Raw genomic sequence first — 13,695 nt, 5'->3', positions numbered from 1 at the left:
TATTGTTCATTTCGCTTGTTGAAAAAAGCCTCACGCTTTAGGTCCAGATGCTTGGATGATTGAGTACGCGTGTCGCGCCTTCCGCCTCACTTTTTTTTTTGCTAGACACGTGGCGTGTGCCCTACGGTCTAAATCCTATGACGGATAACTGCATCACGCATTCAGCAGTTCTTGATGGATCCGTTACGGTCAATTCAATCGATGGATAAGGATCAATGCAGTGATGATGATGTTGATGATATTGATGATTCGTCCATCTCGTCATTCGGATCAGCCGGAAGAGGGGTTTTCATACCCCCCCTTCTGACTAAGGTCAGGATATCAATCTATCCGAGGTTTCGTTATACAGGGTCATCATTCAACAGTTCTCTTATCTGTTGGAAGGTGACCCTGTATTACGAAACCTCTGATAGATTGATATCCTGACCTTAGTCAGAAGGGGGGTCTGATAACCCCTCTTCCGGCCGGTCCGGATGACCGAAAAAAGCAATCATCAACATCATCATCACTGTATTGATCCCTATCTATTTGATCGAATTGACCGTAACGGATCCGTCATTATCTTATTGTTGGATTGTGACCCTGTATTACGAAACCTCTGATAGATCGATATCCTGACCTTAGTCAGAGGGGTGTCAGATGACATAAAACCTCTCTCGAGAAAAGAGGGGGTGGCGAGGATCCTAGATCAATAGAATGATGATTTTTGGAGCTCCACACTCTATTGAGCCTTAATCCCTTCGATTGAATGTGTCGTACGCGATCCGACACTTATCACTGATAAACTTTTAGAATTGCCCTGTTAACGACAAGCCAGCCTGCCCTACCCTATTACCCAACCAAAGTAAATTCCTCAACTAAACCATCTAAATGTGTAGCCAAGTGCTGGTCCTCCTCTTGTATCTCCGCAATATCCTCGGGGTCCATGATGCTTATAATTGTGTACTTGCCATCACGGATCGCTTCAGTATGGCTGATATCTGGGATAAATTCCCAATTGGTGCTTCAGAGAGCCGTCCTGGGAGAGGTTGGCAAGAGGGAAGCAACGGGATCAGGCTGTCAGCGAACTTGGGCGGCTATGGATTCGGGGGACTCGCAGGCAGGGGGTAAATGCCAAGGCTGCGGCGGGCGTCGCCAAAGATCTGTCACGCAGCTTTCCTAACATCAGGATCGGCCTGATGGTCGGCATTGGCGGTGGGGCACCAAGTTTGCCTTCAAGTCGCTTTGGAGGAGGGAGTTAAAAAAAAAAGAATTTTTACAAGTCTGCGTTCTACACAGAGGGCGTCCCGCAGAAGATTTCCATCTTAACCATGCCTTCACCCCCTCAGTCAGGTGATCACTCGACCACGATAGTCTGGTTAAGACAGTGGGTCTGCTTCGTCCCTCGCATCCTGTTTGATCGTCCCTCCAATTAGTGTTAGTAGCCCTTCAGCCTGAAGTTTATGTCGTGGGGTGTCCGTGGTTGCAGGCTCCCCTTGTCGATCTCAATCCAATCATTCTGGGATAGAGGAGAGACAGGGTGCCGTCCTGGGGACCTCTGGAAGGTAAGGATTGGTCTTTTACTCGCCATCCACTGTAAGCGCCCAACAAAACCACAGATCTTAATCAAGAAAATAGAACTTGGTTTGACAATGGGAAATGTTTAAAGGTTGATTTCTACCCTTAAAGATGAGGCGTCTGTTGTAGAATGTTACTAATAACATATCTAAGCCTAGCAACGTCGATCGAAGTCAATAGAGGACCAAGTGTCGGCAGCGGCTGGCGGAGCATATCAGTATGAGTCCACGCAGAACTACACAGAACAATGCTAAACTCATCAGATGATAGCTTGGACCTTACAATAGACCCAGCAGATGTCCGCCTGATACCGAGCGAGGAAGATCCCTATTGATGGAAGTGGAGTTCCGAGAAGGAGTATCTTTTCGAGAAACATCTCAGTAAGCTCTCTGTCGGACCGCTTATGGAGCTTTGTAAAGGAGTGGGAATGTCCTTTCAGGCGGTACGCCCGTCGGTAGAGGTTGGCAAGACGCCTTGGAACGAAATACAGGATCTCAGAGATGAAATCTCCAAACTCAAGGAGGAAAGATATGAGATAATGCAGCTCGCAAAAAAAGAAAGATATGAGACAATGGTCGCAAAAAGGCTCAGCGGAAGGTAAAAGCGGGAGTACTGCGAACTGAGGCGGAAGTACCATAAGCAACAACAGCTACTTGCCAGATACAAAGGCCTGATGACGGACTTGCTAAGGGACAGCGAATCTATTGAATCACCTTCGCTACCCCGCCGCTACGACAAATATTGAATTGATTGTGTACCAGAGGATGGGTAAATCCTGGTCTTAGTCTCTACCAATACTTTAAGACTTGTCTCGTGCCTGCAAAAGTCACCGTTGAATAAGAGTCATGGGTGTCGAGTGATCCATCTGTTAAGTGATCGAGGTTCGTAAAAGGTATGTCGCTGGCGACACATTTGGTGTCTCCAGGATCTCCTTCGATCATGGGCATCACGGATGCAGTAACTCGGCTCTCCTTAGTCGCATGATCATCCGCACGTTGGAACTTTTGAAGTCTTCTCAGGTGAATCGGCTCGGGGATAAAGATGCTAGAGCTCATCTCGGGATTGCTCGACTGGCGATACTTGTTCGGGTGGGGAGTTGACTGAAGAGCACCAGACCAAGTAGCACCAGCCCAAGGTAAACCAAGCCAAGGAGCACCAGTTGCAAGAAGGTGGGGAGGAGCACTAGGAGGTGGAGGAGCAGGTCGAGAAGCACCACTCCGGGAGGGAGGAATGCGCCAGAGACGAGCTGTGGGAAGAACTTCAGGTTGTTTCTGGAACTGCTCAGTGATGGTCAGGCTAGCTCGCTCGACTGATCCAATGCGACAGAGTTTGCCTTGACGACCGAGCAAGTAGCCAGCGGCTGGCTATGTCCCGGTGTGGTGGCATGCAGCCTGTCTTATATAGTGTGCGATTAGGCAACCGAAACTAATGTGCGCGCCCGACAGCCAAGAGTTTACTACCCACGGCTCACAGGCTAGCGAACCTCGGTTGTCCGCTTACCCCGTGCTGTTTGAACCTTGTGTCCAGGCCACTGACGAGTTAAGAACCCACATGTTTAGCTGACTCATCACAGTCTCGTACAGATACGTGTATCACGTGAATTAATCACGTTAGCCCAACCGGTTTTGCTTGGGCACGAACGTCATAATTTCGCCAAACCATGGCCATCAAACACTCTTCTTCTGCCGCATCTAGTCACAACAAATATCTCAAATCATAGCCTCAACTTCAATAAACAGCATACAGGAGGAAATATCACAGAAAGGATTCTAGGTGCAAAATGATGCAGGCATCGGGAAACTAGTCGACAGCATCATCAAAAACAATTATCCGACACAGAAGGAAGAGGGCATGGGCCTATGCAGAGCGGCGGTATTCAAGAATCCAGTGAGCGAGTCAATAATGTACATGATACCTGTCTCTGACACATATAAGCATGTTTCGGAAGTTGTTAAGTCTTTCTTCCCTCGATCGACACTTGGATTCTACAGATTCTTTGGGAAAACCTCAAAGAAACACTGTAATTTAAACTACTCGGCAGACATGCGGATCCCACGTGCCTCAGCAATGCTATCATCGCGCTTCGCGATCGGCTCAGCTCTCATAACTCAATCCAATACAGCACGACGATCACCATGGGATTCACTCTCCCAGTTCAGGAACAGGACGGATTGAAAATGATTGGTGTAGGAGCATCTGGACAAGTTTACGAGATCGACGAAAACATCGTGCTCAAATCGGGAAGGGTGTACAAACCCCCCAATGACGATACCACTCCCCTCGATAGATGGCACTACGTTTCGGAATCTATCTTCCACTTCGAGCTCATTAGCAACGAAAGGAAGATTTGTCAGTTGCTCGAACAGAATCCACATCCTAACCTTGCAGAGCCTATCAGCACAGTTCATGCAGAGGGCATCTATCTCCGCCGGTACAACTCCAGGCCAGAGCTCAGCCAAGCTGGACGGTCACAACGCATTTCTCTATACCGTGACGTCTTGCGAGGACTGGATCATCTGCATGGACTGGGAATCGCCCATTCAGACCTACGCATGGAGAATGTGCTCTTCGATGTTCATGGTCAAGCTATCGTCTGCGACTTCAGCGCCTCCGCTATGTTTGGCCAACCGAACCTAGCTCAACCCACCCTAGACTGCCCAGTTCCACTCAATGGGCTAGATGAGACAGTATCAGATGCTACAGATAGGTTCGCCCTAGAGTCACTGATGTTTCATCTAGAAACAGGAGTTAAGCCTGATCTATCTATTGGGAATGCCGGTACTGTACTCTTGCCACAGGTCGAAATGAAACACCCAGATATTGGCGTAATCATCAAGAAAGCATGGCTTGGGAAGTTTGCCTCAACCACCGAAATGCTTCAGAATGTTGAGTCGATCAAGAAACAAACGGATATGTCGACGCCCCAGCACACACCAACAAAGGACACTCTACAATATTTGGCTACTCAGTGGAGAGCATAGCGAACAGCGAAATATGGTGAGTATCTCCAGGGAAATCGTAATCTTCAGGAGGCTGACTCTAGTTTAGGATGTGTCCTTTTTAGTCTGCTAACTGAAAGCCACTTAAAGCAACTGGCGGACCAATATGGATTGGAGATGATTTGAACAGATTGACTTTTAAGACAAAGTAGTACAGTACATAGCTAATCAAGACCACTCTCACTTCATAAACCTATCATGTACTCCCCCCTGTCCCAGTCACTCTAACTTGATCAGTAATCGACGACACATATGGCACATGGATGAATTACCTAACTCCCGTTTGAAGCGCCAGCACAGGCAGGACATTTTTGGCGGCGATTGTGAGAACTGCCCATAGGAATCTCCGGCCAAGGTTGGGCGCAGTTATTATAGGAAATAGTCCGTCATGTGCTTAGAGAAGGCGAACAGTGACCCTGGGGCTTCGTCTTGGCCCATAGCTGCTCAGCTGGGCCAATCTATCCACAACGCTTCTCTCTTATCCGTTCGTCTTTTGCTCTCCTATGCTTAGCATAGCGTTCCCTTCTTTTTCTTCTCTCATTCCTATCGGCCCTCATGCAACTTCCAGACGAGATTACAATATTAGTATTAGTATTAATATTAATTGCAACTCCTACTTCAATAACACTATAATAGTCTTCAGAAGGGCAGTTAGCATCATCTGCCTCTATACTATCGCCTATATTATAGGAGGTAGACTGAGAGTTTAGATCTTAGGAATCTAAGCCTAAGTAAAGGAGTTTGTTATTATAATACTTAAAGTAATACTATTTAGTTGCTTATATATAGTATATAGATACTTATAATAGTATTTAATTATAATTAACTGGGTACGGGGAAGGGGATGTAGAAGAAAGATAGGCATATAATATCTTGATTTCTTATATATATTCCGCAGCGGTACTAGAGTTATGTTTTCTGTTTTCTTAGTTAAAGAAAGCGAGCACCATACCCTTAGGTATATAGATCCAGCTTCCTGCCTTCTATTTCACGCTTAATACTGTCCTCAACTGGATCGGGTGCGGGTTATATATCTTCTCAGCAAGACACAGAAGGGCCAGGGCTTAATAACAGTACCTCAGGCTACTTTGCCTAGTGGCATTCTCTAATAACACGCCCTATGTTAAGTTACTACACTCCTATAATCAATAGCAGACAATACGCCTGGTAGTGAAGAAAACACGCCTCTATAGCCAATAGGAGACAACACACGCCACGGTCAATAGCAGAAAACACCCCCTGTGGTAAAGAGAGCACGCCCCTATTACCAATAGCAGAAAACACCCCCTGTGATGAAGACTTCATGCCTTGTGATGAAGGCACACCCTGTGGTGATGACAACACGCCCCTCTGACCAATAGAAGACAGCATGCCCTATACGAAGGTCTATGCATAAGTTCTAGGATACAAGTTCCCCTCATAGGCCATGGCATTGTGAACCAGCTATGAATTGCATATTATAACTATATCCCCCATATATCAAAACATCTTATAGAAGTAACTGCATAGTGATTTTGTAGAATTGGAAAGACGTACAATATTTCTATTTCTTTTTCTCTATATACTTCTACGAGTAATCTCTCTAGACTTGTGGGTACTGGAGGTGGGGGCGGTTCTGGGAGCATTATCCTAAGGAGCATCATCTGGGAGAGATATGCAGTATAAAGCTTATCTTTAAAATGCATCGTCTTCTTACAGCTTGCAAAATCTGCGAAAACATCAGTCTCAAGCAGAGACGCATCAAACAGCTGCTCAGAAAGATGCCAAGGCTGCAACAACTACATTTGGTAGCTACCCAAGAGAGAAATGAAGAAATCATCGCTGAAACTGTAACTGAGATAAGGCATCTCCGTCAAGAGCATCACAAAGGTACATCTGGCGGGGCTGGGCCTCGTCGCCAGCCACCGCGCCACGACCACCTGTCATTCCTCGCTTGGCAGCTAGCGGCCCAGTCAAGTCGACTTGAACGCCGCCGAACGCATGGGGCCCTTGATTTACTTCACGATGATTCTGTCCAGGCTTGGAACCGCGCCGCAACAGGACCGAGCTCATACGGAAGATGTACATAAGCACTGAATCGACACTTTGGTCTCGCTCATCCACTTCGCATTGCCACGTGATCTGTGTACTGTTGAAGCGAGTAATTGTCATCACGGGCAAGTTAGCAAGAGGCAGGCTTGGTAGGAGCCAAGTAGGCAAGGACCGACAAAGCCGAGGGGCATATATGACTGTTTGCCACCGATGACAGCAAGGATGTTCCTAGTCACGAGCTTACCAAATCTCGGTGGGTTAAAGAGGAGGGGTTCTGAGTTGCATCAGGCTTCAACTAGACCGGAGCAGACCATTGTTGATGAAGACCAGGTCCGAGCGCCTGACGAGTCAAAATGCCCGCCTTCCCCGCGTGCCGGAAATCAGCTGATCCGCTAGAATGAATGAATAAAAGTTATTCCGCCCGGGCGGACTAACCTCATAGAGCCAGGTGCGCTAGGCTATTTACAGTGTAACAGGCCTACTTAAAGGCCAATCTCTCCAAGTATTCAGCATCCTATTCTCAGCTGACGCATGGTCTGCCAACTTGAGGCTAGTTGGTATTAGTATCGTCAGGTTTGGCCGCTAATTTGGTTGGTTAGTATGTTATTCAGTCTGGTTTACATCAAGTCTCCTTGTATCCATGGCGAACTTAATCGCCGCCCGTACTGCCTGAAGGCTAAGTGCTCATTATTAGTCATCCCATGCCGCCTTCCCTCCTAAAAAGAACAAGAGGTTTCCCATCTTTGCCTGTCTAATCCTTTGCATACCTTCCCGCTGTACATCCCACTTTATACACCGGAAATAGAGCGGCGTGGATTGAGAAAAAGCTAAGCTGGAATGAGATATTAGTAAAAAGATTTTTACGACAGCAATCCTGCTAATACTATTTTTAACACTCAAAGATTTCCCAATAAGAGCCCAGTATATCGTTCACAAGCCCACATCTATCCCACGACCATTAGCGTCCTAAGTCTAGAAAGGTCAAAGTCCTAGTACTAGCGTTATTAGAAACGTCCTGCAACAACTGCTTTCCAACAACAGACAATATCCTAGACCGGCTACCATCTTGGGACAATAGCCCCGGAACAGCCTCTGTCCTAAAAACACTTCCGTCCCAACCGCCCTTGTCCCCTACCTTACCTCATATTTTCGTAGAGCGAAATCCGTCCCACAGCCAACGGTCCAGGACGGCCTCAGTCCTATAACCGCGTCCGTGTCAAGACCTTCCACTTCCCAAGATCACCTCCGTCCTTGAACCGCTTCTGTCCCACGACCGCTGCCGTCCTAGTGAAGGCATGACAACGAACTCTTTCAAGAAACGCATCAGCGTGACTCCGAACAAGTCAAGGAAGGTAGGCACATGGGAATTATCCCATCAGATAGAAAATAAACTGACATAGAGCAGATAAACACAATCGACGGTATCTTCAAGGTTATTGCTCGGACTATCTTGATGGTAGTGATAGCTTGGGAATTGGGCCCGTTCCGCGTTCTGGGAAACGCGAACTTTCTGGGAACGGGGCCTGTTCGAAGTTGGCGAAGAGGGGTAGACATCTTAGAGCTGTGATTGGATGAAAATCGGGAACAGGGCCCGTTCCTGACTTAAATCATAGAGTAGAAGAAATGAGTATTTTGTCTAAATTGAATCAACCTGTCGCACTGAGCGTGCTAAAAGGATCAAAGATTCAATAATGAGCAGCAGCAGTGTGTTGATTGATTGATGTCTAAAGTGCGGGGTACTCCATCCCACAGGTTTTACTTGAAGCACACATGTCACATATATCGGGATATCGGATTCCGGATGTATCATGCTATTGAAGCTTTCTTCTTTTATCATAGGCGTCCATCGCCACCTGCCTCGTCATCGGCCTCGTCACCGATCTCATGATAGTCCTAGCTTTCCTTGATTTTTCCTATAGCTAGCTAAAGCCAAAGACTCCGGACCATCCGGAGCCTCTCGGCCGTCCGAGGTCACCCGAGGTCATCTTCATCTATAAGACTGACCTAGCAGACCTCAATTAGATAGGAAGAATAGCAAGAGCTTCTCACACATATGATCCTATCCATCTGCTAGATGCAACAACACAGTTTGATTACTAAGTGCCGTTGTTTCCTGAGGCTCGTTGAGATCATGCCTGACTTGCGACACAACCCTTTACGTGGATATAAATCCATCCTTGTTTTGCCAGCCGGAATCTGCCGAGTTTTGGTTTCAATTGCTCAAATCTTGCAAACTCTTGTTCCCTGTCGGCCGTCCGCAGCCGCTCACATATCTTTCGAAAATCTTCAGTTGTTGCGCATAATACTCTCAAACACTCTTTGCGGTTTATATCAACGTCGACTTCTCCTAGGGCGAGCATTAGCACAATCTCCCCTGTTCCATAAGCGTTTTTCATTGCGTAGGTCAAAGGCGTCCGACCATACTGATCTCCTGAGTCAACATCGATTCCTTTGGTCGCAAGCAGCAGCTGCACGATAGCCTCATGCCCTTTCTCGGCGGCATACGATAGCGGTGTCCGGCCTGAGTTGTCCTTAGACTCGATATCGGCGTGTCGGTCGAGTAGTAGCTGCACGATAGCCTCACTCTCTCTCTCAGCGGCATACGATAGCGCCGTCCGGCCTGAGTCATCCTTAGACTCGATATCGGCGTGTCGGTCGAGTAGTAGCTGCACGATAGCCTGCCAGTTGAGTAGTAGTTGCCCAGCAGCATCATATCCTCTACCGGCGGCATACGATAGCGCCGTCCGGCCTGAGTTGTCCTTAGACTCAATATCGGCATGCCAGTTGAGTAGTAGCTGCACAGTAGCCTCATATCCTCTACCGGCGGCATACGATAGCGCCGTCCGGCCTGAGTCGTCCTTAGACTCGATATCGGCGTGTCGGTCGAGTAGTAGCTGCACGATAGCCTCACGCCATCTCTCGGCGGCATACGATAGCGGTGTCCGGCCTGAGTTGTCCTTGGACTCAATGTCGGCGTGTCGGTCGAGTAGTAGCTGCACGATAACCTCACTTCCTATCTCGGCGGCATACGATAGCGCCGTCCGGCCTGAGTCGTCCTTAGCCTCGATATCGGCGTGTCGGTCGAGTAGTAGCTGCACGATAGCCTCACTCTCTCTCTCAGCGGCATACGATAGCGCCGTCCGGCCTGAGTTGTCCTTAGACTCAATATCGGCGTGTCGGTTGAGTAGTAGCTGCACGATAGCCTCATGCCCTTTCTCGGCGGCATACGATAGCGGTGTCCGGCCTGAGTTGTCCTTAGACTCGATATCGGCGTGTCGGTCGAGTAGTAGCTGCACAGCAGCCTCATATCCTCTACTGGCGGCATACAATAGCGCCGTCCAGCCTGAGTCGTCCTTAGACTCAATATCGGCATGCCAGTTGAGTAGTAGCTGCACGATAGCCTCACTCTCTCTCTCAGCGGCATACGATAGCGCCGTCCGGCCTGAGTTGTCCTTAGACTCAATATCGGCATGCCAGTTGAGCAGTAGCTGCACAGTAGCCTCATGTCCTCTATCGGCGGCATACGACAGCGCCGTCCGGCCAAAGTCGTCCTTAGATTCGATGTCGGCATGCCAGTTGCGTAGTAACTGCACGATAGCCTCATGCCCTCTCTCGGCGGCATACGATAGCGGTGTCCGGCCTGAGTTGCTCTTAGACTCAATATCGGCATGCCAGTTGAGTAGTAGCTGCACAGTAGCCTCATGTCCTCTCTCGGCGGCATACGACACCGGCGTTCGGCCATAGTCCATTCTAGTCCTTGAGTGCCCCACCTGATCAGTATCTCTCAAATTCGGATCATACTTGAGGTCGAGCAAGGCGTTCGCTGCTTTCCCCAGCCCGAAGTATGCCGCCAGGTGAAGCCCTGTCCATTGCCTCGGAAATTCTTGGGCGTTCCACCGAGAACTCTTACCAGTAAATAGAGCTCGGATGGACGCCTCTACCTTGACCTGGGAATCGAGGAAATCCACAACTTCCGGGCATAAAGTCAAAGATTCTCGAGCATGATGCCCCCAATTTTGTGCAGCATACTCATAGAGTTCATAAGATCTCAGGTAATACTCAAACCTGAAATGTTTCGCATACAGGTCTTGCTCAAAGACATTGAATGAGAGGTAGGTAAGGCAGATTTTTGTGATATCGGCCTCTGCATTCGGAAACCATCTCTTCTGCGTTCGCTCGAAGTATTCTTGTGTCGTGTAGTGAACTAACCGTATGATGCCGCTTTCTTCGTCGACCGTGACTAATCCAGCGCAAACGGAGATAATATCCTCGACTTCAGAGAGCTTCTCTTCATTGAATTCCGAATCACCTGACTCAACTGCAAGACCATGCCGGAGTTCGGACGTCGTCAACGGTCTCTTTGCGCAAGTTATCCATGATAGCACGTCCTCAGCAAGATCTTTTTGGCCCCTGACCTGACCTTGGATTCGCTCCATAGCTTCCATATACGCACGGTCATATGCATCAGACCCAGTCGGCAGGGTGTTCAGAGCTTTTCGAATATACCAAGGTGACCGCTCTCCAACTAATGAGCCCAGGTGAAGTTCTGCAAGAAGAAACCTAAAAGCAAGTTAGCACCATGGTGTAATTGAAAACGGAATCGAGATATCCATACATTCCGTCGACGGCCTTAATGATTGCAGTCTTGATTTCCTCTTGCAGTTCTGGACTACGACGGACGAAGCCCGGCAGTCGGAACATGTGGCCATCCAGGTATCTCTGTACATCTTCACTACTTGCTTGGATCTTCAGGGATGTGCTCCGTTCAAACCTATCCGTGATCTCTGGAATGAATCTCGAAGTCGCAAAGAGGTTTGCTCTACATTTGTCCCGGAGTTTGAAGAGCTCTCTCAGGAAACTCTCCCGGCACCCATCGGATACTTGACATTCGTCAAGTGCGTCGACGATAATGAAGACCCGCGAATACAGAGCAGCCACAGACTGAAGGGTTGTCAAGATTTCATTGAACGACGGTTGCGTCCGCTTGTCCTTGTGCCAGCCATGCAGAGATTTCACGGTCTCTGGCAGAGAAGGTCTGCTTTGAACCAGCTGCTTCAACAAACTCGCTAGGAGGTCTTGAGCTTTCTGGTCGTCTTTCCGCCGGAAGTTGCAATAAAGGTATGCGACACAAATATTCTCGTCATTTCCGAAGCGGGTAGTCAGGTTGTCGATCACAATCGATGTGAGGATTGTTTTTCCTGCCCCTGGTATGCCTGGACAGAACATGGTCTGTTTGTCGGTCTCCAACCACGTCTGGAACTCTGTCGAGTCTAGGAGCCACTGGCCTGTGCCTGCTTGTCGTCGGTTGATGTAGTCGCTTTGTTGATGGCCGTAGTCGACTGGTGTGAGCCAGTCCAGAATTTTTTGACGGTCATGGTCATCTTGTCGGCGCCTCACATGATGAATGTCCTGTTCAGCAGCTACAGAGACACAACTAAACTTCATCAGCTATGACGAACTAGTTAACTATCGGGTACCTGTACACACCGCTTCACTTCATCAATTGGCATGTGGAAGAAGAGCTGTCTCCCATATGCTGCCGCCACCGCCGCCGCATATCCGTGCCATTGGTCATTCTTATGCGAGTCGGCATAGTCCGAGATCCCACGGATTACAATGCATGGGAATGCACCCAGTGCACCTGCTGCCTCTGTCTCGAAACATATCAATCCGTACTCTTTGGCTAGTTGGTCCCTTAACAGAGCATTCTTGACCACCAGTTCCCCACATGCAATGTTTCCTCTATAGATGACCACAGACGGTTCGTCATCCTCATCAGCCGCTCGCTGGATCCGGCGCGAAGGGTCGCATCCACACTCATCGCAGGAGACCCCAGGCTTGGGATGTATGTAGTCTGCTTCGTATAGATGGTCCAGTTCTGGGCCTGGATATTTGAACCTTCGAAGTCCTTGAATGGTCGTGTTAATCCTCTTGATGTTCTCTTTAACTGGATCTGTACGCAAGCGGGCTCGCTTCGCCGCCAGATCTTGCGCAGCACTGAGGAGCACGTCCGGAGGTGGGGCGAGAGCACCGGTACGTTCGAACTGACCGTCTTTGGCTTTCCCCTGATCGTATTGCACAGCGCCGGAATGCCCGCCTGCTGGTTTGCTAACCACGACATCTCCAAGCCGGATCATTCCATTGTCTGTTTTTACAGGCACGCCGCCCCCAATACCAACCAACAAGCCGAACTTAAGATGTGGGAAGGTTGTCCTCATCTGCGTGACAACCTGAGCTGCGGCTTTGTTGTCCGCCTGGGGAAGTCCGGCAATGACGACATTATGACCCGCAATGCTTCCAAGAGTATACACATTGCGATCCGTTGGAGGCTGTGGCAGACGGTGATGCTCTTCGTCTAGCATCTCCAATGCAGCAATCTGCTCCACCTCCAATGGGCAGATCCATCCCACCGTGTAGTCATCGTGACTCAGGTTCTTCGACATCATGAGAACAGCAGCAATATCCTGATACTTGGGACTCTGTATCGCGCTCGTAGACTATCGAGGCGGGCGAAGATTCGGAGGGACGTTCCTCGGATTATGGGAGATCCTCGGCAGTGCACGGCCAGGATTCTAGACATTTCAGCATTTGTTAGGACAGCCAAACCAGAGTCATAAGTCAATCGTAGGCCAACTTACAGGCTAGGCTCGCAGTAAGGAGGAGGAAGGATGAATGGGAAAGGGGAGGAGAGCGGAAGTCTAAGACGGTGTGCGACGAATTTAAGTGGTGTAGTTAGCTTAACAGCCACTGCACATTGGCTACGTCAACATGGCGTCATCGTACAGTGTGGAGGCATCTCTTGTGATTCAATGGCAATACGTCGAAGAAGGGCTTCGAGCCTATCTTTCTTTCCCTTTTACGCCAGGTGGGTCTGTAGGTAAGACACCACCTCATTTTGAGTGTCCGGAGGCAGTTCGCGAAGCTCGTCGGCGACCTCACCCCTGAGGAGGGTGGTGAGACGTTTCTGCTCCATTTGGAGAGGCGAGTGAGTTGCTTGGTGGAGAGCCATGGCTAGGATGTGAATTCAGAGGCTAGGTATCTGCATTGATGCTGGGATAGTCAGCTGATTCCATCGTTTTGTCAAGGTCATCCATAAGTGCGAACGGAA

General features: G+C 48.9%; 7 protein-coding genes across 7 annotated transcripts; 3 read left to right on the top strand and 4 right to left on the bottom strand.

Annotated features, from left to right (window-relative positions):
* Positions 1-457: 457 nt before the first annotated feature.
* Positions 458-1,161, top strand: BGZ61DRAFT_469601 (uncharacterized protein). The gene has a single exon (XM_046247977.1). It carries the CDS (start codon positions 871-873, stop codon positions 1,108-1,110), a length of 240 nt encoding a protein of 79 aa, XP_046093209.1. The 5' UTR covers positions 458-870; the 3' UTR covers positions 1,111-1,161.
* A 1,143-nt stretch (positions 1,162-2,304) lies between these two features.
* BGZ61DRAFT_469600 (uncharacterized protein) lies at positions 2,305-3,051 on the bottom strand. The gene has a single exon (XM_046247976.1). It carries the CDS (start codon positions 2,610-2,612, stop codon positions 2,346-2,348), a length of 267 nt encoding a protein of 88 aa, XP_046093208.1. The 5' UTR covers positions 2,613-3,051; the 3' UTR covers positions 2,305-2,345.
* A 164-nt stretch (positions 3,052-3,215) lies between these two features.
* BGZ61DRAFT_469598 (uncharacterized protein) lies at positions 3,216-4,748 on the top strand. The gene is made up of 3 exons (XM_046247975.1): positions 3,216-3,444; positions 3,493-4,554; positions 4,606-4,748. Exon 2 carries the CDS (start codon positions 3,693-3,695, stop codon positions 4,536-4,538), a length of 846 nt encoding a protein of 281 aa, XP_046093207.1. The 5' UTR covers positions 3,216-3,444; positions 3,493-3,692; the 3' UTR covers positions 4,539-4,554; positions 4,606-4,748.
* A 1,394-nt stretch (positions 4,749-6,142) lies between these two features.
* Positions 6,143-6,418, top strand: BGZ61DRAFT_303222 (uncharacterized protein; the record flags this gene model as incomplete). Its single annotated transcript, XM_046238706.1, has 1 exon — positions 6,143-6,418. A coding segment is annotated over one exon (276 nt), but the record flags the coding sequence as incomplete, so codon positions are not given.
* A 2,298-nt stretch (positions 6,419-8,716) lies between these two features.
* On the bottom strand, positions 8,717-9,262 carry BGZ61DRAFT_376182 (ankyrin repeat-containing domain protein; the record flags this gene model as incomplete). Its single annotated transcript, XM_046242478.1, has 1 exon — positions 8,717-9,262. A coding segment is annotated over one exon (546 nt), but the record flags the coding sequence as incomplete, so codon positions are not given.
* Positions 9,263-9,616: 354 nt separating this feature from the next.
* BGZ61DRAFT_406700 (ankyrin repeat-containing domain protein) lies at positions 9,617-10,260 on the bottom strand (the record flags this gene model as incomplete). Its single annotated transcript, XM_046243166.1, has 2 exons — positions 9,617-9,742; positions 10,040-10,260. Coding segments are annotated over 2 exons (347 nt in total), but the record flags the coding sequence as incomplete, so codon positions are not given.
* Positions 10,261-12,048: 1,788 nt separating this feature from the next.
* On the bottom strand, positions 12,049-13,240 carry BGZ61DRAFT_406696 (ankyrin repeat protein; the record flags this gene model as incomplete). The annotated part of the gene is made up of 2 exons (XM_046243164.1): positions 13,226-13,240; positions 12,049-13,159 (listed from the first exon to the last, which is right to left on the bottom strand). Exon 2 carries the CDS (start codon positions 13,031-13,033, stop codon positions 12,050-12,052), a length of 984 nt encoding a protein of 327 aa, XP_046093203.1. The 5' UTR covers positions 13,034-13,159; positions 13,226-13,240.
* Positions 13,241-13,695: the final 455 nt, after the last annotated feature.

The sequence above is a fragment of the Ilyonectria robusta genome (assembly GCF_021365365.1).
Source record: "Ilyonectria robusta strain PMI_751 chromosome Unknown BGZ61scaffold_114, whole genome shotgun sequence".
NCBI classification, from domain to species: Eukaryota; Fungi; Ascomycota; class Sordariomycetes; order Hypocreales; family Nectriaceae; genus Ilyonectria; species Ilyonectria robusta.
This window is presented reverse-complemented; position numbering and strand designations above follow the sequence as displayed.